This window comes from Calliopsis andreniformis, unplaced genomic scaffold, assembly GCF_051401765.1.
Source record: "Calliopsis andreniformis isolate RMS-2024a unplaced genomic scaffold, iyCalAndr_principal scaffold0090, whole genome shotgun sequence".
NCBI classification, from domain to species: Eukaryota; Metazoa; Arthropoda; class Insecta; order Hymenoptera; family Andrenidae; genus Calliopsis; species Calliopsis andreniformis.
Window position 1 is genome coordinate 1,244,165 of NW_027480499.1, and position 24,855 is coordinate 1,269,019.

The 24,855-nt window shown below is 41.8% G+C and overlaps 2 protein-coding genes across 2 annotated transcripts; both read right to left on the minus strand.

Moving 5' to 3' along the window:
- Nucleotides 1-3,546: 3,546 nt before the first annotated feature.
- LOC143187595 (uncharacterized) lies at nucleotides 3,547-7,215 on the minus strand. The gene has a single exon (XM_076391823.1). The coding sequence runs from the start codon at nucleotides 7,213-7,215 to the stop codon at nucleotides 3,547-3,549; it is 3,669 nt and encodes a 1,222-aa protein (XP_076247938.1).
- Nucleotides 7,216-7,452: 237 nt separating this feature from the next.
- Nucleotides 7,453-8,832, minus strand: LOC143187596 (uncharacterized). Its single transcript, XM_076391824.1, has one exon. It carries the CDS (start codon nucleotides 8,830-8,832, stop codon nucleotides 7,453-7,455), a length of 1,380 nt encoding a protein of 459 aa, XP_076247939.1.
- Between the last annotated feature and the right edge of the window lie 16,023 nt (nucleotides 8,833-24,855).

A 24,855-nucleotide genomic window follows, 5' to 3' on the forward strand; every position in this document is an offset into this window, starting at 1 on the left:
CTCAATCTTCAATCCTCAATACTCAATCCTCAATCCTCAATACTCAACCATCAATCCTCAATCCTCAATACTCAACAGAATATCCTGAATTCTCAGTATTCAATACTCGAACCTCAATCCTCAACCCTCAGCCCTCATCCTCCATCCTCAATCCTCAGTCCTCAATCCTCAATAGTCAATCTCCAATCCTAGATCCTCAATCCCCAATCCTCAATCCTTAATCCTCAATCTTCAATCCTCAATCCTCAATCTTCAATACTCAATCCTCAATCCTCAATCCTCAATCCTCAATACTCAATCTTCAATCCTCAATCCTCAATCCTCAATCCTCAATCCTCAATTCTCAATCCTCAACCCTCAGTCCCCGTCCTCAATCCTCATCCCTCAATCCTCAATCCTCAATCCTCAATCCTCAATCCTCAATCCTCAATGATGAATACTCAATCTTCAATCCTCAATCCTCAATCCCTGATCGTCAATCCTCAGTCCTCAATCTTCAATCCTCAATCTCCTATCCTCAATCCTCAAGCGTCAATCCTCAATCCTCAATCCTCAACCCTCAATCCCCAGTCCTCAATCTTCAATCCTCAATCCTCAATCCTCAATCCTCAATTCTCAATCCTCAACCCTCAGTCCCCGTCCTCAATCCTCATCCCTCAATCCTCAATCCTCAATCCTCAATCCTCAATGATGAATACTCAATATTCAATCCTCAATCCTCAATCCCTGATCGTCAATCCTCAGTCCTCAATCTTCAATCCTCAATCTCCTATCCTCAATCCTCAAGCGTCAATCCTCAATCCTCAATCCTCAACCCTCAATCCCCAGTCCTCAAACCTCAGTCCTGAAACCTCAATCCTGAATTCTCAATTTTCAGCCCTCAGTCCTCTGCAATCAATTGTCAATCATCAATCCTCAATAGAATATCCTTAATTCACAGTTCTCAATACTCAATCCTCACTCTTCAATCTTCAAATATCAATCCACAAACATCAATTCTCAGCCCTCGACACTCAACACTCAGTCCTCAATCTTCAATCCTCAAACCTCAATCCTGAGTATTCAATCCTGAATACTCAATCTTCAATCCACAATCCTCAATACTCAATCCTCAATCGTCAATCCTCACTACTCAATCCTCACTCTTCAATCCTCAATACTCAATCTTCAATCCTCAATCCTCAATCCTCAATCCTCAGTCCTCAATCCTCAATATTCAACAAACAACCCTCAACCATCAATCCTCATTACTCAACCATCAATCCTCAATTTTCAGTACTCAATAGAATATCCTGAATTCTCAGTTTTCAATACTCAATCCTCAATCTTCAATCTTCAAGTCTCCATCCACAAACATCAATTCTCATCACTCAACCCTGAACACTCAGTCCTGAATCTTCAATGCTCAATCCTCAATCCTCAATCTTCAATCCTCAGTACTCAATCTTCAATCCTCAATCCTCAATCCTCAATCCTCAATCCTCAATCATCAGTCATGAATGCTCAATCGTCAATACTCAATCCTCAATCCTCAATCCTCAATCCTCAATCTTCAATCCTCAATCCTCATTCCTCAGTCCTCAATCCTCAACGCTCAGTCCTCATCCTCAATTCTCGATTCTCTATCCTCAGTCCTCAATTATCAATCTTCAAACCTCAATATTCAACACACAACACTCAGCCATCAATTCTCAATACTCAACCATCAATCCTCAAATCTCTATACTCAATAGAATATCCAGAATACTCATGGTTCAATACTCAATCCACAATATTCAATAATCAAATCCCAATCCTCAAACATCAATTCTCAACACTCAATCTTCAACACTCAGTCCTCTCTCTTCAATCCTCCATCTTCAATCCTCTATCCTCAAGCGTCAATCCTGAATCCTCAATCCTCATCCCTCAATCCTCAGAGCTCAAACCGCAATTCCGAATCCTCAATCCTGAATGCTCAATCTTCATCCCTCAATCCGCAACAATCAGTTGCCAATTCTCAATGCTCAATAGAATATCATCAATTCACAGTTTTCAATACTCAATCCCCAATCTTCAATCTTCAAATCTCAATCCACAAACATCAACTCTCATCACTCTACCCTCAACACTCAGTCCTCAATCTTCAATCCTCAATCCTCAATCCTCAAACTTCAATCCTCAATACTCAATCTTCGATCCTCAATCCTCAATTCTCAATCCTCAATCCTCAATCCTCAATCGTCAATCCTCAATCCCCAATCCTCAATCTTCAGTCCTCAATCCTCAATCCTCAATCCCCAATCTTCAGTCCTCAATCCCCAATCCTCAATCCTCAATCCTCAATCCTCAATCCTCAAACCTCAATATTCTACACACAACCCTCAACCATCAATCCTCAATACTCAACTATCAATCCTCAGTTTTCAATACTCAATAGAATATCCTGAATTCTCAGGATTCTATACTCATTCCACAATACTCAGTCATCAAATCTCAATCCTCAATCATCAATCCTCAACACTCAATCCTCAAACATCTGTCCTCATTCTGTTTTTTAGCACAAATTTCACGGTAAACTTCACGTTATTTTAAATTGTAACGCGAGTTACCACCACCGTGAAGTTGCGTAAATTCCTTCTTCCCGGTTAGGGTTAGAAGGATGTTAAATTGTTCCAACACGATTATTAGTTGCAAATGTATATAATTTCAATTCACTGGTTGTAGAATTGAATTTGTAGTTTTGTTTGGAAGGCTCCAAAGGCTTATTATACAGAATTTACTGAAACTGAAGCTGAGGACGTCTCGCGACTTCAACGATGTCGATTCAGAAAAAATGACCGAATAATAATTGAACGAATACTCTGAAGTATCCTTTTTGAATAACTTCGCCTTTCTCCTTCCATATCAAATCGTCAGCAAGAGCCGCAGAGCATATTCCAGCGAGGTAGGCCTTGACCTAAGTGACCAATTAGTAAACGTTTGGGGTTTATCTAATGGAAATATACTGAATTGTTCAGCAAATCAGCTCGCTGGACATTTCCCATGTAGGCTAGCCGAAAACCCAGCAGCTGTGGTGCACGCATGAGTCGTCAACGTTGACGACTTCAATTCTCATGTTTGAGCGTGCTTTTTGAGTATTTGATCAGAGCGAGCCGGAAATACCCCAGGCACGAGCCATGTTTGGCTCAGAAAACCCTACGATGGGTCATATCTTTGAGATATGTGGTCATGGTGACCGGTGGTACCTAGGGTATGGTTACGTTAGATGGCTTGGAACCCCTGATGGGGTTCGACTCTGATCTTTTTGATTCGTGCACCACATGAGGTTAGCTTACGACATGGAGGAGAAAGTCATGTTAATATTCAGAGCCAATGTCGCCGAGAAGGTTTGAATGTTTATTCAAATCGGCTATAGATATGATTACTGTTTCTTAGTAATTTCGCGTCAGGTTGGTCGATATCGCGAAACATCCTCCCCCCGTTGAGAGGGCACCGATCAACTATTTATTCTGTAAATATAGATGTCTGAATATGTGTACGGTTATATGTTTGTAATTTATATCGTTAATCGTTCTGCTCAGCCTCGTCTGCATGATTGGGCAGGGGTACCAGTCGGTTTACGCTTCGATCCAGTGTACTGGTGGCGGTTTTAACTTTGACAGCTCTAACGATGCCATCAGCACCTGGATAGACCTTGATGACTCTGCCAAGGGGCCAGTGTAGAGATGGAACGTTGTCTTCCCTGAGCAGGACGATTGTGCCTTTCTTTATCGGATGAGTTCCTTTGGTCCATTTGCTGCGAGTGGTCAATTCATTCAGGTACTCTCGATGCCATCTAGTCCAGAAGTGCTGCTTCACCTTCTGGATGTGTTGCCAGCTGGATAAACGATTTGCTGGAACGTCTCTGAAATCATGCTCACGCAGACTTGTTAATGAATCACCGATTAAGAAATGACCGGGAGTGAGGACCAGAAGGTCATTCGGAACAGAGGACATTGGGGTAAGCGGTCGAGAATTTAAAATGGCTTCAATTTCAATTATCAAGGTATTGAAATTTTCGAATGTGAAAAGTTCCGCGCCTGCTACACGTTTTAAATGATATTTAAACGACTTTACTGCTGCTTCCCAAAGTCCTCCAAAATGAGGTGTCAATGGAGGAATGAAATTCCAATTGATGCAATGATCAGCGAGGAACGTAGTTAATTTTCTTTGATGATCGTCTGATTGTAGCAATGAACGCAGTTCACGCAATTCATTATTTGCCCCAATGAAGTTTGAACCATTGTCCGAATACAGGTTTGCACAAAACCCTCTTCTCGCGATGAACCGTTTAAGAGCGGCAATAAATGCCTCGGTGGATAAATCGCTGACAAGCTCCAAATGTACGGCCTTTACAGCAAGACAAACGAAAACTGCCACATATACCTTGACCCGACTGCGGTTTCGGTGTTTTCGCTCCTTAATGTAGAATGGCCCGCAGTAGTCGACTCCCACGTGTGTGAATGGCCGAGATTCTGTGACTCTAGCTACCGGTAGGTCACCCATAATATAATCCACGGGTGGCGGTTGAGCCCGGCAGCAGCGGATGCAATTCTTGATAACCTTCCACACCTGATTTCTGCCATCAATAGGCCAATACCGTCGTCTGATAGCATACAGGGTTGCCTGAGTACCTGCATGTAATTGCGCACGGTGCTCATTTTCGATAATGAGTGCGGTGGCTCGCGTTTTTGGAAGAATGATTGGATGCCGTTGATTGAATGGCATTAATGAATTTTTTAACCGGCCTTCGACTCGCAGAAGCCCATCGCGATCTATAAATGGATTTAGACGTTGTATTCTGCCTTTTAAGGTATGGCCATTTCCTGTTGATAGATTCTTCACTTCTTCGGGAAAGTGAACTCGCTGTATTAGCTTGATCATAACATCATGAGCATATTTCAACTCCGATGCTGTGAGCTCTTCTGTTGCCGTATTCTTTCGTTTCCATCGAAAGCAGCGTGCGACGATTCTAATTAATTTCCCCCATGAGGAGAATCGTTCAATAATTCCAATATCGGGAATGGTTGTTGTTAAACATATGATGGTTTTCTGTTCGGGAAGACTGGCTAAACACGGCATATTTCCGGATGGCCAATGTGTTTCATCGTTATTTAACCATTTTGGTCCATGGTGCCATATCGATGGTCGCAAGAACTCTTCAGGTGATTGACCTCTGGAGATAAGGTCTGCTGGGTTGTCTGCAGTTGGAACGTGTCGCCAATTAGTGATGTTTGTTTTATTTTGTATCTCGGATACTCTGTTAGCTACAAAGGTTTTCAACAGATGTGGGGATGTCTGTAACCAATGTAGCACTATTGCGGAGTCAGTCCAATACACGGTACGGTTTACGTTGAACGGTAAAGCTTTCTGTGCTGTAGCGACCAATGAAGAAAGTATTAATGCTCCGCATAATTCCAGTCGCGGAATTGACTGAGTCTTCAGTGGAGTTACTTTTGATTTTGCGAATAGGAGTTCCACCTGGTAGCGATCGTTTGCATCTCTTGATCGGATGTAGATACAAGCTCCGTATGCTCGTTCGCTGGCATCGCAGAAACTGTGTAGCTCGATATGTACAGAATCGTTGATGATTGTCTTTCTGTTGAATGTGACATTGTTTAGGAGCGGCAACTGAGTACAATATTGCAACCATTCAGTATGTATGGTCATTGGCAACGACTCATCCCAGTCGATCTTCATAGCCCAGATCTTCTGTAGCAGAATCTTAGCTAGTATAATAACAGGTCCGAGAAGACCTAATGGATCGTAAATTCTAGCAATGACTGAACTAATGGATCGCTTGGTGATGGACCTTGTTGATTGGATATCCTTCACGGAATATCGGATTTCGTCATCGGTGGATTCCCAAAAAACTCCCAAAGTCTTTATAGTAGACGACTCCCCCAGGTGAAGCGTCTTGTTAATGTGTTCTTCGGGTAATCCATGTAAGAGTGGTTTATGATTTGATGCCCACTGTCGTATGTGTAATCCCGCTGACTTCAATAGTTGGATCATCTGGTCGCGCAAGGCTAACGCTTCTCCAGTGGTTGATGCTCCTGTAATTAGATCGTCAACGTAAAAGTCTCGTTTCAGAATCTGAGCCGCGTTGGGAAATCGATGTCCTTCATCCTGGGCCAATTGTGAGAGACAGCGAATAGCCAAATATGGTGCTGCGGATAATCCAAAGGTGACTGTATTTAATTCATAAGTTTTTAAATTTCCATTAGAATCGCGCCAAATGATCCTTTGGTATTTCCGATCTTCCGGACGAACAATAAATTGACGGTACATTTTCTCAATGTCGCCGATCAATGCATAACGATGACCTCGAAATCTAAGCAGAATATGTAGTAAATCTTGTTGAATTTTGGGTCCGACGTGTAGAGTGTCGTTGAGTGAGATGCCTGTTGTTGTTGCTGCGGAACCATCAAATACAACCCGCAATTTCGTGGTGTCACTAGCAACCTTCGTGACTCCATGATGAGGTAAATAGTACCCGTCACCTATCTCATCGATATCTTGCAGCTTCGACATGTGTCCCAAGTCCAAATATTCATTTAACACCGATTGATACTCCCGGCACTGATTTTGATCGTTCTGAAGCTTCCGTTCCAATGACGTGAAACGTTTTAAGGCCCTTGATTTTGATTCTCCAAGTTGAGACAATTTGTCGTTGAATGGAAGTGCCACTACGTATCTGCCGTCGGCATTCCTTCGTACGTTCCGTTGGAAATGCTCCTCACATCTCCGTTCGGCTTCTGAAAGACGTTGAATCTGGGGTCCGTCTTCTAACTCCCAAAATCGCGCCAAATCGTCCTGTATAGTAGTGACCGTATGACAAGCAATGTCTCGCGTGGGTTTGGAAACTGGGGCACTCCCCCCGATAATCCACCCCAATCTAGTTTTTTGCAAAAACAAGTCTGGACCGCAGGGAGGTGATAGATTTAATTGTCCGACGCTTAATAAGGACAGTGCCACTCCTGATCCTAATAATAAGTCAATCGGTGCTGGTATGTGGAATGTTGGATCTGCCAATTGTAAGTTTTTCGGAATTTTTATCTGCGTGCGGTCAATGGGTTGGTCCGGAATCAAGGAGGATATGGCTGGTATTGTCAGAAACGTCAATGTCCGGTTATAATTGCTGGTTTTTGATTGTATTATTGTTGTTATTGTGTGTTTGGACATAGTCGTCATGGTGTTCAGGACTCCTATCGGGATTGAACAACTTCTTAAAGAAATGCCAAGTCGTTTGGCAAGAGCTTCAGTCATGAAATTCGTTGAGGCACAGGTATCAATGAGTGTCCTACAAGGAACAGGTTGGCGATATTTGTTTAGAACGTAAATTTGAGCGGTCACTAGGATATCTTGCGTACGTGAATCGACAATAAATGCCTTATGAATTCCTCGTCGTGCTGACGATTCCAGTGCTAGTCAATCTGCTTGTCGTGGTGTTTCACTAGGATGAAAAGAATCTGTGGATCTTCGAGGTGTTGGTTCTTCATTTGTATTTGCTTGATGGAGTAGGGTATGGTGCTTCTTATGGCAGATGCGGCAGATACTGCTTGTACAATTGATTAAACTGTGACCATCCCTTAAACAATTCTGACATAGTGATGCTCTTTTTAACGCTGTGATCCTCTCTTGGACCGATAACCCATGAAATCGTTCGCAGGCCCAAATATAATGATCGCCCTTACAAATATGACATTGTTTATTTGATTTTGCTATATGTGGCCTCTCTTTTGCTCTACGATTATCATACGGGTGATGTGATCGTGCTGATAAAAACGCGTGGCCTCGCGATGGTCGGTGTTTGTGAATTCGAGACTTTCCTGAAGATCCAGCTTCTACTCGTTCGAATGAGGGAGGTGTTCTTGTGCTCGATGTGAGAGCACAATTTGCTCGCTTTTCTAAAAATTCTAATAACTCCGTATAAGCTGGTACCTTCTTCTTATCCTTCAGAGTTAATTCCCAATGCCACACGGTGTTTGCATTTATTTTTGATATAATAATCGACAGCAGAAGGCTGTTCCACGAGGCTATATTTTCACCCAAGTTTATCAACGCGCGAAGGTGTTGATTCACCGTGTCTACTAAGTCGCCTAATGCTTCCGGTGTATCCTTGGTGAGTTTTGGAATATCTCGTAATGCGTCGCAGTGTCCTAAAATAATACGGCGCGGACAATCGAATTTTTCACGTAACAATTCGATAGCGTCACTGTAATTCGCATCGGTAGTACTCAAAGCCTGAATGCAAGCCGCGGCCTTGCCGGTTAAGGTTGATCGCAAGTATTGTAATTTTTGTACAGGTGTTAAATCTTCGTTACGGTCAATCATTGACGAGAAGAGATCGTAGAATGATGACAATCCTTCAATTGTTCCGTCGAACGTCGGCAAACGCATTTCCGGTAATTTAATGGCCATTGGTGCCGGTGTAGTCGATGCCGGTGAAGGATTGGTACCAGATGTTGTGGCACTCGTTGACTGCTCATTATGTAACAACCGATTTGCCCTAGCTACTGCGGCGTAATAGTTATTTTGGATTTCATATCGACGTGCCTCTTCAGATTCGTCTAGTTCTTCGATGCTGAATTGAATATCGTCGAATTTCTTCCATGTCTCATTCAGGCCGTTCAAATGCATTTGCAATAAAAAGGTATCGCGTGAATCTGAATCCTCATAGTAATCGAGGAAGGTCGATAATGATGAAATCTGCCCGAGGATGTGACCACGTTTTCGTCGCAAGGTACCGATATTCGGCCCTCGTGTAGCGGTTTGCGCTTGACTTGAACTTGCGGAAGTGTTCGGCATTGTGATTTGAATGAGACGAGAAAAGGAGGATAATATAAAGTAACGATCCTACCTTGTCGTTGTCAAGTTGATGATAATGTTGTAGTTTGAACGGTATCTAAGTCCTCTGTTCTCCTTGTAACCGTTGGATCGAGACCACCCTTGTAGTAGAATGTCCGACGAAATAAGTTGTAAATGACTTCTACTGGTACTGGATGAGCTGTGATCCGTGTACTATCACCCACTAAGATTCAGTGTTTATTGTCCACACTGTAATATTCAGTCTAGTTTATGGCACTAATTTGCACCTAACTTCGTTTCTAATGCACTGCACTGCACTGAAATCCGGCTCGAAGGACCAATGTTTTTTAGCACAAATTTCACGGTAAACTTCACGTTATTTTAAATTGTAACGCGAGTTACCACCACCGTGAAGTTGCGTAAATTCCTTCTTCCCGGTTAGGGTTAGAAGGATGTTAAATTGTTCCAACACGATTATTAGTTGCAAATGTATATAATTTCAATTCACTGGTTGTACAATTGGATTTGTAGTTTTGTTTGGAAGGCTCCAAAGGCTTATTACACAGAATTTACTGAAACTGAAGCTGAGGACGTCTCGCGACTTCAACGATGTCGATTCAGAAAAAATGACCAAATAATAATTGAACGAATACTCTGAAGTATCCTTTTTGAATAACTTCGCCTTTCTCCTTCCATATCAAATCGTCAGCAAGAGCCGCAGAGCATATTCCAGCGAGGTAGGCCTTGACCTAAGTGACCAATTAGTAAACGTTTGGGGTTTATCTAATGGAAATATACTGAATTGTTCAGCAAATCAGCTCGCTGGACATTTCCCATGTAGGCTAGCCGAAAACCCAGCAGCTGTGGTGCACGCATGAGTCGTCAACGTTGACGACTTCAATTCTCATGTTTGAGCGTGCTTTTTGAGTATTTGATCAGAGCGAGCCGGAAATACCCCAGGCACGAGCCATGTTTGGCTCAGAAAACCCTACGATGGGTCATATCTTTGAGATATGTGGTCATGGTGACCGGTGGTACCTAGGGTATGGTTACGTTAGATGGCTTGGAACCCCTGATGGGGTTCGACTCTGATCTTTTTGATTCGTGCACCACATGAGGTTAGCTTACGACATGGAGGAGAAAGTCATGTTAATATTCAGAGCCAATGTCGCCGAGAAGGTTTGAATGTTTATTCAAATCGGCTATAGATATGATTACTGTTTCTTAGTAATTTCGCGTCAGGTTGGTCGATATCGCGAAACACATTCTTCAATCCTCAATCCTCAATCCTCAATCCCCTAACGTCAACCCTCAATCCTCTATCCTCTGTCCTCAGTCTTCAATCCTCAATACTCAATCTCCAATCCCCAGTCCTCAATCCTCAACCATCAATCCTCAATCCTGAATCTTCAATCCTCAATCCCCAATACTCAAACTTCAATCCTCAATACTCAATCTTCAATCCTCAATCCTCAATTCTCAATTCTCAATCCTCAATCCTCAACCCTCAATCGTCAATCCTCAATCCCCAATACTCAATCTTCCGTCCTCAATCCTCAATCCTCAATCCTCAATCGTCAATCCTCAATCCCCAATCCTCTATCCTCAATCCTCAATCCTCAATCCTTAATCCTCAATCCTCAATCCTCAATCTTCAATCCCCAATACTCAATCTTCAATCCTCAATCCTCTATCCCCAGTCCTAAATCTTCAATCGTCAATACTCAATAATCAGTCCTCAATCCTCAGTCCTCAATCCTCAATCCTCAATCCTCAATTCTCAATACTCAATAGAATATCCTGAATTCTCAGTTTTCAATACTCAATCCTCAATCTTCAATCTTCAAGTCTCCATCCACAAACATCAATTATCATCACTCAACCATCAACACTCAGTCCTGCATCTTCAATCCTCAATCCTCAATCCTCAATCTTCAATCCTCAATACTCAATCTTCAATCCTCAATCCTCAATCTTCAATCCTCAATACTTAATCTTCAATCCTCAATATTCAGCAAGCAACCCTCAACCATCAATCCTCAATACTCAACCATCAATCGTCAATTCTCAGTACTCAATAGAATATCCTGAATTCTCAGTTTTCAATACTCAATACTCAATCTGCAATCTTCAAATCTCTATGCACAAACGTCAATTCTCATCACTGAACCCTCAACACTCAGGCCCCAATCCTCAATCTTCAATCCTCAATCCTCAATACTCAATCCTCAGTCCTCAGTCCTCAATCTTCAATACTCAATCCTCAATCCCCAATCCTCAATCCTCAATCCTCAATCGTCAATCAACAATCCCCAATCCTCAATCTTCAGTCCTCAATCCTCAATCCTCAATCCCCAATCTTCAGTCCTCAATCCCCAATCCTCAATCCTCAATCCTCAATCCTCAATCCTCAAACCTCAATATTCTACACACAACCATCAACCATCAATCCTCAATACTCAACTATCAATCCTCAGTATTCAATACTCAATAGAATATCCTGAATTCTCAGGATTCTATACTCATTCCACAACACTCAATCATCAAATCTCAATCCTCAATCATCAATCCTCAACACTCAATCCTCAAACATCTGTCCTCATTCTTCAATCCTCAATCCTCAATCCTCAATCCCCTAACGCCAACCCTCAATCCTCTATCCTCTGTCCTCAGTCTTCAATCCTCAATACTCAATCTCCAATCCCCAGTCCTCAATCCTCAATCATCAATCCTCAATCCTGAATCTTCAATCCTCAATCCCCAATACTCAAACTTCAATCCTCAATACTCAATCCTCAATCCTCAATTCTCAATCCTCAACCCTCAGTCCCCGTCCTCAATCCTCATACCTCAATCCTCAATCCTCAATCCTCAATCCTCAATGATCAATACTCAATCTTCAATCCTCAATCCTCAATCCCTGATCGTCAATCCTCAGTCCTCAATCTTCAATCCTCAATCTCCTATCCTCAATCCTCAAGCGTCAATCCTCAATCCTCAATCCTCAACCCTCAATCCCCAGTCCTCAAACCTCAGTCCTGAAACCTCAATCCTGAATTCTCAATTTTCAGCCCTCAGTCCTCTGCAATCAATTGTCAACCATCAATCCTCAATAGAATATCCTTAATTCACAGTTCTCAATACTCAATCCTCAATCTTCAATCCTCAATACTCAATCTTCAATCCTCAGTTGTCAATTCTCAATACTCAATCCTCAGTTTTCAATCCTCAATCTCCAATACTCAATCCTCAATCCTCAATCCTCAATCCTCAATCGTCAATCCTCAAACCCCAATCCTCTATCATCAATACTCAATCCTCAATCCTCAATCCTCAATCCTCAATCCTCAATCTTCAATCCTCAGTACTCAATCTTCAACCTTCAATCCTCAATCCTCAATCCTCAATCCTCAATCCGCAATCCTCAGTCTTCAATCCTCAATACTCAATCTTCAATCCTCAATCCTCAATCCTAAAATGCTCAATCCTCAATATTCAGCACACAACACACAACCACCAATCCTCAATTTCTGAACCATCAATGCTCAATTCTCAATACTCAATAGAATATCCTGAATTCTCAGTTTTCAATACCCAGTCCTCAATCTTTAATATTCAAGTCTCCATCCACAAACATCTATTCTCATCACTCAACCCTCAACACTCAGTCCTCAATCTTCAATCCTGAATCCTCAATCCTCAATCTTCAATCCTCAATACTCAATCTTCAATCCTCAGTTGTCAATTCTCAATACTCAATCCTCAGTCTTCAATCCTCAATCTCCAATACTCAATCCTCAATCCTCAACCCTCAATCCTCAATCCTCAATCCTCATTCCTCAAACAGCAATCCTCAACCCTCAGTCCTCATCCTCCATCCTCAATCCTCAATCCTCAATCCTCAATCTTCAATCCTCAATCCTCAATCCTCAAACCTCAATCCTCAGACATGAATACTCCATCTTCAATACTCAATCCACAATCCTCAATCCTCAATCCTCAATCTTCAATCCTCAATCTTCAATCCTCAATAATCAATCTCCAATCCTAGATCCTCAATCCCCAATCCTCAATCCTTAATCCTCAATCTTCAATCCTCAATCCCCAGTCCTCAATCTTCAATCCTCAATGCTCAATCCTCAATCCTCAATCCTCAGTCCTCAATCCTCAACCCTGAATCTTCAATCCTCAATCCCCAATCCTCAATCTTCAATCCTCAATCCTCAATCCTCAATCCTCAATCCTCAATTCTCAATCCTCAAACCTCAGTCCCCGTCCTCAATCCTCATCCCTCAATCCTCAATCCTCAATCCTCAATCATCAATACTCAATCTTCAATCCTCAATCCTCAATCCTTGATCCTCAATCCTCAGTCCTCAATCTTCAATCCTCAATACTCAATCTCCAATCCTCAATCCTCAATCCTCAATCTTCAATCCTCAATACCCAATCCTCAACCTTCAATCCTCAATCCTCAATTCTCAATCATCAATACTCAGTCCTCAGACTTCAAACCTCAATCCTCAACCCTCAGCCCTCATCGTCAGTCCTCAAACCTCAATCCTCAATCCTCAATCGTCAATCCTCAATCCTCAATCTTCAATCCTCAATACTCAATCTTCAATCCTCAATCCTCAATCCTCAATCCTCAATATTGAATCCTCAATACCCAATTTTCAATACTCAATCCGCAATCATCATACCGCAATCCTCAATCCTCAGTCATCAATCCTCAATCTTCAATACTCAATGGTCAATCCTCAGTCCTCAATACTCAATCGTCAATCCTCAGTCCTCAATCCTCAATCCTCAATCCTCGTACCTCAAACCTCAATCCTCAATCCTCAATCCTCATTCTTCAATCCTCAATACCCAATCCTCAATCTTCAATCCTCAATCCTCAATCCTCAATTCTCAATCCTCAATCCTCAGTCCTCAGTCCTCAAACCTCAATCCTCAATCCTCAATCCTCAATCCTCAATACTCATTCCTCAAACCTCAATCCTCAAACCTCAGTCCTCATCCTCAATTCTCAATCCTCAATCCTCAATCCTCAATCTTCAATCCTCAATCCTCAATCCTCAATTCTCAATCCTCAGCCCTCAGACCTCAGACCTCAAACCTCAATCCTCAACCCTCAGCCCTCATCGTCAATCCTCAAACCTCAATCCTCAATCCTCAATCGTCAATCCCCAATCCTCAATCATCGATCCTCAATACTCAATCTTCAATCCTCAATCCTCAATCCTCAGTCCTCATCCTCAATTCTCCATCTCAATCCTCAATCCTTAACCCTCAATCTTCAATCCTCAATAATCAATATCCAATCCTAGATCCCCAATCCCCAATCCTCAATCCTTAATCCTCAACCTTCAATCCTCAATCCCCAGTCCTCAATCTTCAATCCTCAATGCGCAATACTCAATCCTCAATCCTCAGTCCCCAATCCTCAATCCTCTGTCCTCAATCCTCAACCCTCAATTCTCAATCCTCGATCCTCAATCCTCATCCTCAATCCTCAGGCATGAATACTCAATCTTCAATACTCAATCCTCAATCCTCAGCCCTCAGTCCTCATCCTCAATTCTCAATTCTCTATCCTCAAACCTCAATTCTCAATCTTCAATCCTCAATATTCAACACACAACCCTCAACCATCAATTCTCAATACTCAACCATCAATCCTCAAATCTCAATACTCAATCCTCAATCCTCAATCCTCAATTCCCAATCCTCAACCCTCAGTCCCCGTCCTCAATCCTCATCCCTCAATCCTCAATCCTCAATCCTCTATCCTCAATCATCAATACTCAATCTTCAATCCTCAATCCTCAATCCTCAGTCCTCATCCTCAATTCTCCATCTCAATCCTCAATCCTTAACCCTCAATCTTCAATCCTCAATCCTCAATCCTCAATCCCCAATCTTCAATCCTCAGTAGTCAGTCTTCAATCCTCAATCCTCAATCCTCAATCCTTAATACTCAATCCTCAATCCTCAGTCATCAATCCTCAATCTTCAATACTCAATCCTCAATCCTCAATCCTCAATCCTCAATCGTCAATCCTCAATATTCAAACCTCAATCCTCAACCGTCAGTCCTCGTCCTCAATCCTCAACCTTCAATCCTCAAACATCAATTCTCAACACTCAATCCTCAACACTCAATCCTCAACACTCAGTCATCTCTCTTCAATCCTCCATTCTCAATCCTCAATCCTCAAGAGTCAATCCTCAATCCTCAATCCTCAAACCTCAATTCTCAGTCCTCAAAACTCAATCCCGAATCCTCAACACTGAATCCTCAATCCTCACACATCAATCCACAATCCTCAATCCTCAATCCTCATTCTTCAATCCTCAATCCTCAATCCTCAATCTGCAATCTTCAATACTCAATCCTCAATCCTCAATCGTCAATCCTCAAACCCCAATCCTCTATCATCAATACTCAATCCTCAATCCTCAATCCTCAATCCTCAATCCTCAATCTTCAATCCTCAGTACTCAATCTTCAACCTTCAATTCTCAATCCTCAATCCTCAATCCTCAATCCGCAATCCTCAGTCTTCAATCCTCAATACTCAATCTTCAATCCTGAATCCTCAATCCTAAAATGCTCAATCCTCAATATTCAGCACACAACACACAACCACCAATCCTCAATTTCTCAACCATCAATGCTCAATTCTCAATACTCAATAGAATATCCTCAATTCTCAGTTTTCAATACCCAGTCCTCAATATTTAATATTCAAGTCTCCATCCACAAACATCTATTCTCATCACTCAACCCTCAACACTCAGTCCTCAATCTTCAATCCTGAATCCTCAATCCTCAATCTTCAATCCTCAATACTCAATCTTCAATCCTCAGTTGTCAATTCTCAATACTCAATCCTCAGTCTTCAATCCTCAATCTCCAATACTCAATCCTCAATCCTCAATCCTCAATCCTCATTCCTCAAACAGCAATCCTCAACCCTCAGTCCTCATCCTCCATCCTCAATCCTCAATCCTCAATCCTCAATCTTCAATCCTCAATCCTCAATCCTCAAACCTCAATCCTCAGACATGAATACTCCATCTTCAATACTCAATCCACAATCCTCAATCCTCAATCCTCAATCTTCAATCCTCAATCTTCAATCCTCAATAATCAATCTCCAATCCTAGATCCTCAATCCTCAACCTTCAATCCTCAGTAATCAACCTCCTATCCTAGATCCTCAATCCCCAATACTCAGTCCTTAATCCTCAACCTTCAATCCTCAATCCACAGTCCTCAGTCTTCAATCCTAAATGCTCAATACTCTATCCTCAATCCTCAGTCCTCAATCCTCAATCCTCAGTCCTCAATCTTCAACCCTCAATCCTCAATCCTCAATCCTCAATCCTCAATCCTCAGGCATGAACACTCAACCTTCAATACTCAATCCTCAATCCTGAACCCTCAGTCCTCATCCTCAATACTCAATCTTCGATCCTCAATCCACAATCCTCAATCCTCAATACTCAATCCTCAGTCATGAATGCTCAATCTTCAATACTCAATCCTCAATCCTCAATCCTCAATCCTCAATCCTCAATTCTCAATCCTCATTCCTCAAACCTCAATCCTCAACCCTCAGTCCTCATACTCAATTCTCAATGCTCAATACTCAATCCTCAATCCTCAATCTTCAATCCTCAATAATCAATCTCCAATCCTAGATCCTCAATCCCCAATCCTCAATCCTTAATCCTCAATCTTCAATCCTCAATCCCCAGTCCTCAATCTTCAATCCTCAATGCTCAATCCTCAATCCTCAATCCTCAGTCCTCAATCCTCAACCCTGAATCTTCAATCCTCAATCCCCAATCCTCAATCTTCAATCCTCAATCCTCAATCCTCAATCCTCAATTCTCAATCCTCAAACCTCAGTCCCCGTCCTCAATCCTCATCCGTCAATCCTCAATCCTCAATCCTCAATCATCAATACTCAATCTTCAATCCTCAATCCTCAATCCTTGATCCTCAATCCTCAGTCCTCAATCTTCAATCCTCAATCTCCTATCCTCAATCCTCAAGCGTCAATCCTCAATCCTCAATCCTCAACCCTCAATCCTCAGTCCTCAAACCTCAATCCTGAAACCTCAATCCTGAATTCTCAATTTTCAGCACTTAGTCCTCAGCAATCAATGGTCAGTCACCAATCCTCAATAGAATATCCTCAATTCACAGTTTTCAATACTCTATCCTCAATCTTCAATCTTCAAATATCAATCCACAAACATCAATTCTCATCACTCAACACTCAACACTCAGTCCCAAATCTTCAATCCTCAATCCTCAATCCTCAGTATTCAATCGTAAATACTCAATCTTCAATCCACAATCCTCAATACTCAATTCTCAATCGTCAATCCTCAATACTCAATCCTCAGTCATGAGTGCTTAATCTTCAATACTCAATCCTCAATCCTCAATCCTCAATCCTCAATCCTCAATCCTCAATCCTCAATCCCCATTCCTCAAACCTCAATCCTCAACCCTCAATCCTCATCCTCAATTCTCAATGCTCAATCCTCAATCCTCAATTCTCAATCATCAATCCTCAATAATCAATCTCCAATCCTAGATCCTGAATCCCCAATCCTCAATCCTTAACCCTCAATCTTCAATCCTCAATCCCCAGTCCTCAATCTTCATTCGACAATCCTTAATCCTCAATCCTCAATCCTCAGTCCTGAGTCCTCAACCTTCAATCCTCAATACTCAATCTCCAATCCTCAATCCTCAATCCTCAATCTTCAATCCTCAATACCCAATCCTCAACCTTCAATCCTCAATCCTCAATTCTCAATCCTCAATCCTCAGTCCTCAGACTTCAAACCTCAATCCTCAACCCTCAGCCCTCATCGTCAGTCCTCAAACCTCAATCCTCAATCCTCAATCGTCAATACTCAATCCTCAATCTTCAATCCTCAATACTCAATCTTCAATCCTCAATCCTCAATCCTCAATACTCAATATTCAATCCTCAATACCCAATTTTCAATACTCAATCCGCAATCATCATACCGCAATCCTCAATCCTCAGTCATCAATCCTCAATCTCCAATACTCAATGGTCAATCCTCAGTCCTCAATACTCAATCGTCAATCCTCAGTCCTCAATCCTCAATCCTCAATCCTCGTACCTCAAACCTCAATCCTCAATCCTCAATCCTCATTCTTCAATCCTCAATACCCAATCCTCAATCTTCAATCCTCAATCCTCAATCCTCAATTCTCAATCCTCAATCCTCAGTCCTCAGTCCTCAAACCTCAATCCTCAATCCTCAATCCTCAATCCTCAATACTCATTCCTCAAACCTCAATCCTCAAACGTCAGTCCTCATCCTCAATGCTCAATCCTCAATCCTCAATCCTCAATCTTCAATCCTCAATCCTCAATCCTCAATTCTCAATCCTCAGCCCTCAGACCTCAGACCTCAGACCTCAAACCTCAATCCTCAACCCTCAGCCCTCATCGTCAATCCACAAACCTCAATCCTCAATCCTCAATCGTCAATCCTCAATCCTCAATCATCAATCCTCAATACTCAATCTTCAATCCTCAATCCTCAATCCTCAGTCCTCATCCTCAATTCTCCATCTCAATCCTCAATCCTTAACCCTCAATCTTCAATCCTCAATAATCAATATCCAATCCTAGATCCCCAATCCCCAATCCTCAATCCTTACTCCTCAATCTTCAATCCTCAATCCCCAGTCCCCAATCTTCAACCCTCAATGCTCAATCCTCAATCCTCAATCCTCAATCCTCAATCCTCAGACCCCAATCCCCAATCCTCAATCCTCAATCCTCATTCTTCAATCCTCAATACCCAATCCTCAATCTTCAATCCTCAATCCTCAATTCTCAATCCTCAATCCTCAGTCCTCAGACTTCAAACCTCAATCCTCAACCCTCAGCCCTCATCCTCAGTCCTCAAACCTCAATCCTCAATCCTCAATCGTCAATCCTCAATCCTCAATCTTCAATCCTCAATACTCAATCTTCAATCCTCAATCCTCAATCCTCAATCCTCAATATTCAATCCTCAATACCCAATTTTCAATACCCAATCCGCAATCATCATACCGCAATCCTCAATCCTCAGTCATCAATCCTCAATCTTCAATACTCAATGGTCAATCCTCAGTCCTCAATACTCAATCGTCAATCCTCAGTCCTCAATCCTCAATCCTAAATCCTCGTACCTCAAACCTCAATACTCAATAGAATATCCTGAATTCTCAGTTCTCACGACTCAATCCTCAATCTTCAATATTCAAGTCTCCATCCACGAACATCAATTCTCATCACTCAACCCTCAACACTCAGTCCTCAATCTTCAATCCTCAATCCTCAATACTCAATCTTCAATTCTCAATCCTCAATTCTCAATTCTCAATCCTCAATCCTCAATCCTCAATCGTCAATCCTCAATCCCCAATACTCAATCTTCCGTCCTCAATCCTCAACCCTCAATCCTCAATCGTCAATCCTCAATCCCCAATCCTCTATCCTCAATCCTCAACCCTCAATCCTTAATCCTCAATCCTCAATCCTCAATCTTCAATCCCCAATACTCAATCTTCAATCCTCAATCCTCTATCCCCAGTCCTAAATCTTCAATCGTCAATGCTCAATAATCAGTCCTCAATCCTCAGTCCTCAATCCTCAATCCTCAATCCTCAATTCTCAATACTCAATAGAATATCCTGAATTCTCAGTTTTCACGACTCAATCCTCAATCTTCAATATTCAAGTCTCCATCCACGAACATCAATTCTCATCACTCAACCCTCAACACTCAGTCCTCAATCTTCAATCCTCAATCCTCAATCCTCAATCTTCAATCCTCAATACTTAATCTTCAATCCTCAATATTCGGCAAACAACCGTCAAACATCAATCCTCAATACTCAACCGTCAATCCTCAATTCTCAGTACTCAATAGAATACCCTGAATTCTCAGTTTTCAATACTCAATCCTCAATCTTCAATCTTCAAGTCTCCATCCACAAACATCAATTATCATCACTCAACCCTCAACACTCAGTGCTGCATCTTCAATCCTCAATCCTCAATCCTCAATCTTCAATCCTCAATACTCAATCTTCAATCCTCAATCCTCAATCTTGAATCCTCAATACTTAATCTTCAATCCTCAATATTCAGCAAGCAACCCTCAACCATCAATCCTCAATACTCAACCATCAATCGTCAATTCTCAGTACTCAATAGAATATCCTGAATTCTCAGTTTTCAATACTCAATACTCAATCTGCAATCTTCAAATCTCTATGCACAAACGTCAATTCTCATCACTGAACCCTCAACACTCAGGCCCCAATCCTCAATCTTCAATCCTCAATCCTCAATACTCAATCCTCAGTCCTCAGTCCTCAATCTTCAATACTCAATCCTCAATCCTCAATCCTCAATCCTCAATCCTCAATCCTCAACCCGCAGCCCTCATCCTCAATCCTCAACCCTGAATCCCCAATCCACAATCCTCAATCCTCAATCCTCAATCCTCAACCCTCAGCCCTCAGCCCTCATCCTCCATCCTCAATCCTCAATCCTCAATCCTCAATCTTCAATCCTCAACACTCAAACCTCAATCCTCAATCCTCAATACTCAATCCTCAATCCTCAACACTCAACCATCAATCCTCAATCCTCAATACTCAATAGAATATCCTGAATTCTCAGTATTCAATACTCAAACCTCAATCCTCAACCCTCAGCCCTCATCCTCCATCCTCAATCCTCGATGCTCAATCCTCAATCCTCAATCATCAATCCTCAATCTTCAACACTCAATCCTCAATCCTCAATCCTCAATCCTCAACCATCAGCCCTCATCCTCAATCCTCAATCCTGAATCATCAATACTCAATGTTCAATCCTCAATACTCAGTCTTCAATCATCAATCCTCAATACTCAATCCTCAATCCTCAATCCTCAATCATCAATCCTCAATCCTCAACCCTCAGCCCTCATCCTCAATCCTCAATCCTGAATCCTCAATCCACAACCTTCAATCCTCAATACTCAGTCTTCAATCATCAATCCTCAATACTGAATCCTCAATCCTCAATCCTCAATCATCAATCCTCAATCCTCAATCATCAACCTTCAATCCTCAATACTCACTCTTCAATCCTCAATACTCAATCCTCAATATTCAACACACAACCATCAACCATCAATTCTCAATACTCAACCATCAATCCTCAATTCTGAATACTCAATAGAATATCCTGAACTCTCATGATTCAATACTCAATCCACAATATTCTATAATCAAATCTCAATCCTCAATCCTCAATCCTCAATCCTGAACCTTCAATCCACAATACTCAAACTTCAATCCTCAATCCTCAATCCTCAATCCCCAGTCCTCAACCTTCAATCCTCAATGCTCAATAATCAATCCTCAATCCTCAGTCCTCAACCCTCAATCTTCAGCCCTCAAGCCCAATCCTCAATCCTCAATCCTCAATCCTCAATCCTCAATCCTCAATCCTCAATCTTCAATCCTCAACACTCAAACCTCAATCTTCAATCCTCAATACTCAATCCTCAATCCTCAATACTCAACCATCAATCCTCAATCCTCAATACACAATAGAATATCCTGAATTCTCAGTATTCAATACTCAAACCTCAATTCTCAACCCTCAGCCCTCATCGTCTATCATCAATCCTCAATCCTCAGTCCTCAATAGTCAATCTCCAATCCTAGATCCTCAATCCCCAATCCTCAATCCCTAATCCTCAATCTTCAATCCTCAATCCTCAATCCTCAATCTTCAATACTCAATCCTCAATCCTCAATCCTCAATCATCAATACTCAATCTTCAATCCTCAATCCTCAATCCTCAATCCTCAACCCTCAGCCCTCATCCTCAATCCTCAATCCTGAATCCTCAATCCTCAATCCTCAATCCACAATCCTCAATCTTCAATCCTCAATCCTCAATCCTCAAACCTCAATCCTCAGACATGAATACTCCATCTTCAATACTCAATCCACAATCCTCAATCCTCAATCCTCAATCTTCAATCCTCAATCTTCAATCCTCAATAATCAATCTCCAATCCTAGATCCTCAATCCTCAACCTTCAATCCTCAATCCCCAGTCCTCAACCTTCAACCCTAAATGCTCAATACTCAATCCTCAATCCTCAGTCCTCAATCCTCAATCCTCAGTCCTCAATCCTCAACCCTCAATCCTCAATCCTCAATCCTCAATCCTCAATCCTCAATCCTCAGGCATGAATACTCAACCTTCAATACTCAATCCTCAATCCTCAACCCTCAGTCCTCATCCTCAATACTCAATCTTCGATCCTCAATCCACAATCCTCAATCCTCAATACTCAATCCTCAGTCATGAATGCTCAATCTTCAATACTCAATCCTCAATCCTCAATCCTCAATCCTCAATCCTCAATTCTCAATCCTCATTCCTCAAACCTCAATCCTCAAACCTCAGTCCTCATACTCAATTCTCAATGCTCAATACTCAATCCTCAATTCTCAATCTTCAATCCTCAATAATCAATCTCCAATCCTAGATCCTCAATCCCCAATCCTCAATCCTTTATCCTCAATCTTCAATCCTCAATCCCCAGTCCTCAATCTTCAATCCTCAATGCTCAGTCCTCAATCCTCAATCCTCAGTCCTCAATCCTCAACCCTGAATCTTCAATCCTCAATCCCCAATCCTCAATCTTCAATCCTCAATCCTCAATCCTCAATCCTCAATTCTCAATCCTCAAACCTCAGTCCCCGTCCTCAATCCTCATCCCTCAATCCTCAATCCTGAACCTTCAATCCACAATACTCAAACTTCAATCCTCAATCCTCAATCCTCAATCCCCAGTCCTCAACCTTCAATCCTCAATGCTCAATAATCAATCCTCAATCCTCAGTCCTCAACCCTCAATCTTCAGCCCTCAACCCCAATCCTCAATCCTCAATCCTCAATCCTCAATCCTCAAACCTCAATATTCTACACACAACCCTCAAACATCAATACTGAATACTCAACTATCAATCCTCAGTTTTCAATACTCAATAGAATATCCTGAATTCTCAGGATTCTATACTCAATACACAATACTCAATCATCAAATCTCAATCCTCAATCATCAATCCTCAACACTCAATCCTCAAACATCTGTCCTCATTCTTCAATCCTCAATCCTCAGTCCTCAATCCACTAACGTCAATCCTCTATCCTCAATCCTCAGTCCTCAGTCTTCTATCCTCAATACTCAATCTCCAATCCTCAGTCCTCAATCCTCAATCATCAATCCTCAATCCTGAATCTTCAATCCTCAACCCCAATCCTCAATCTTCAATGCTCAATCCTCAATCCTCAATCCTCAATTCGCAATCCTGAACCCTCAGTCCCCGTCCTCAATCCTCATCCCTCAATCCTCAATCCTCAATCCCCAATCCTCAATCCTCAATCCTCAATCATCAACACTCAATCTTCAATCCTCAATCCTCAATCCTTGATCCTCAATCCTCAGTCCTCAATCTTCAATCCTCAATCTCCTATCCTCAATTCTCAAGCGTCAAACCTCAATCCTCAATCCTCATCCCTCAATCCTCAGACCTCAAACCACAATTCCGAATCCTCAATCCTGAATGCTCAATCTTCATCCGTCAGTCCGCAACAATCAGTTGCCAATCCTCAATGCTCAATAGAATATCATCAATTCACGGCTTTCAATACGCAATCCCCAATCTTCAATCTTCAAATCTCAATCCACAAACATCAACACTCATCACTCTACCCTCAACACTCAGTCCTCAATCTTCAATCCTCAATCCTCAATCCTCAAACTTCAATCCTCAATACTCAATCTTCAATCCTCAATCCTCAATTCTCAATACTCAATCCTCAATGCTCAATCCTCAATCCTCAATACTCAATCTTCGATCCTCAATCCACAATCCTCAATCCTCAATCCTCAATCCTCAGTCATGAATGCTCAATCTTCAATACTCAATCCTCAATCCTCAATCCTCAATCCTCAATCCTCAATCCTCAATCGTCAATTCTCAATCCTCATTCCTCAAACCTCAATCCTCAACCCTCAGTCCTCATCCTCAATTCTCAATACTCAATACTCTATCCTCAATTCTCAATCATCAATCCACAATAATCAATCTCCAATCCTAGATCCTCAATCCCCAATCCTCAATCCTTAATCCTCAGTCTTCAATCCTCAATCCCCAGTCCTCAATCTTCAATCCTCAATGCTCAAACCTCAATCCTCAATCCTCGGTCCTCAGTCCTCAATCCTGAATCTTCAATCCTCAATCCCCAATCCTCAATCTTCAATCCTCAATCCTCAATCCTCAATCCTCAATTCTCAATCCTCAAACCTCAGTCCCCGTCCTGAATCCTCATCCCTCAATCCTCAATCCTCAATCCTCAATCCTCAATCATCAATACTCAATCTTCAATCCTCAATCCTCAATCCTTGATCCTCGATCCTCAATCCCAAGTCCTCAATCTTCAATCCTCAATCTCCTATCCTCAATCCTCAACCGTCAATCCTCAATCCTCAATACTCAACCCTCAATCCTCAGTCCTCAAACCTCAATCCTGAAACCTCAATCCTGAATTCTCAATTTTCAGCCCTGAGTCCACAGAAATCAATTGTCAATCATGAATCCTCAGTAGAATATCCTCAATTCACAGTTTTCAATACTCAATCCTCAATCTTCAATCTTCAAATATCAATCCACAAACATCAATTCTCATCACTCAACACTCAACACTCAGTCCTCAATCTTCAATCCTCAATCCTCAATCCTCAGTATTCAATCCTAAATACTCAATCTTCAATCCTCAATCCTCAATACCGAATCCTCAATCGTCAATCCCCAATGCTCAATCTTCAATCCACAATCCTCAATCCTCAATCTTCATTCCCCAATCCTTAATCCTCAATCC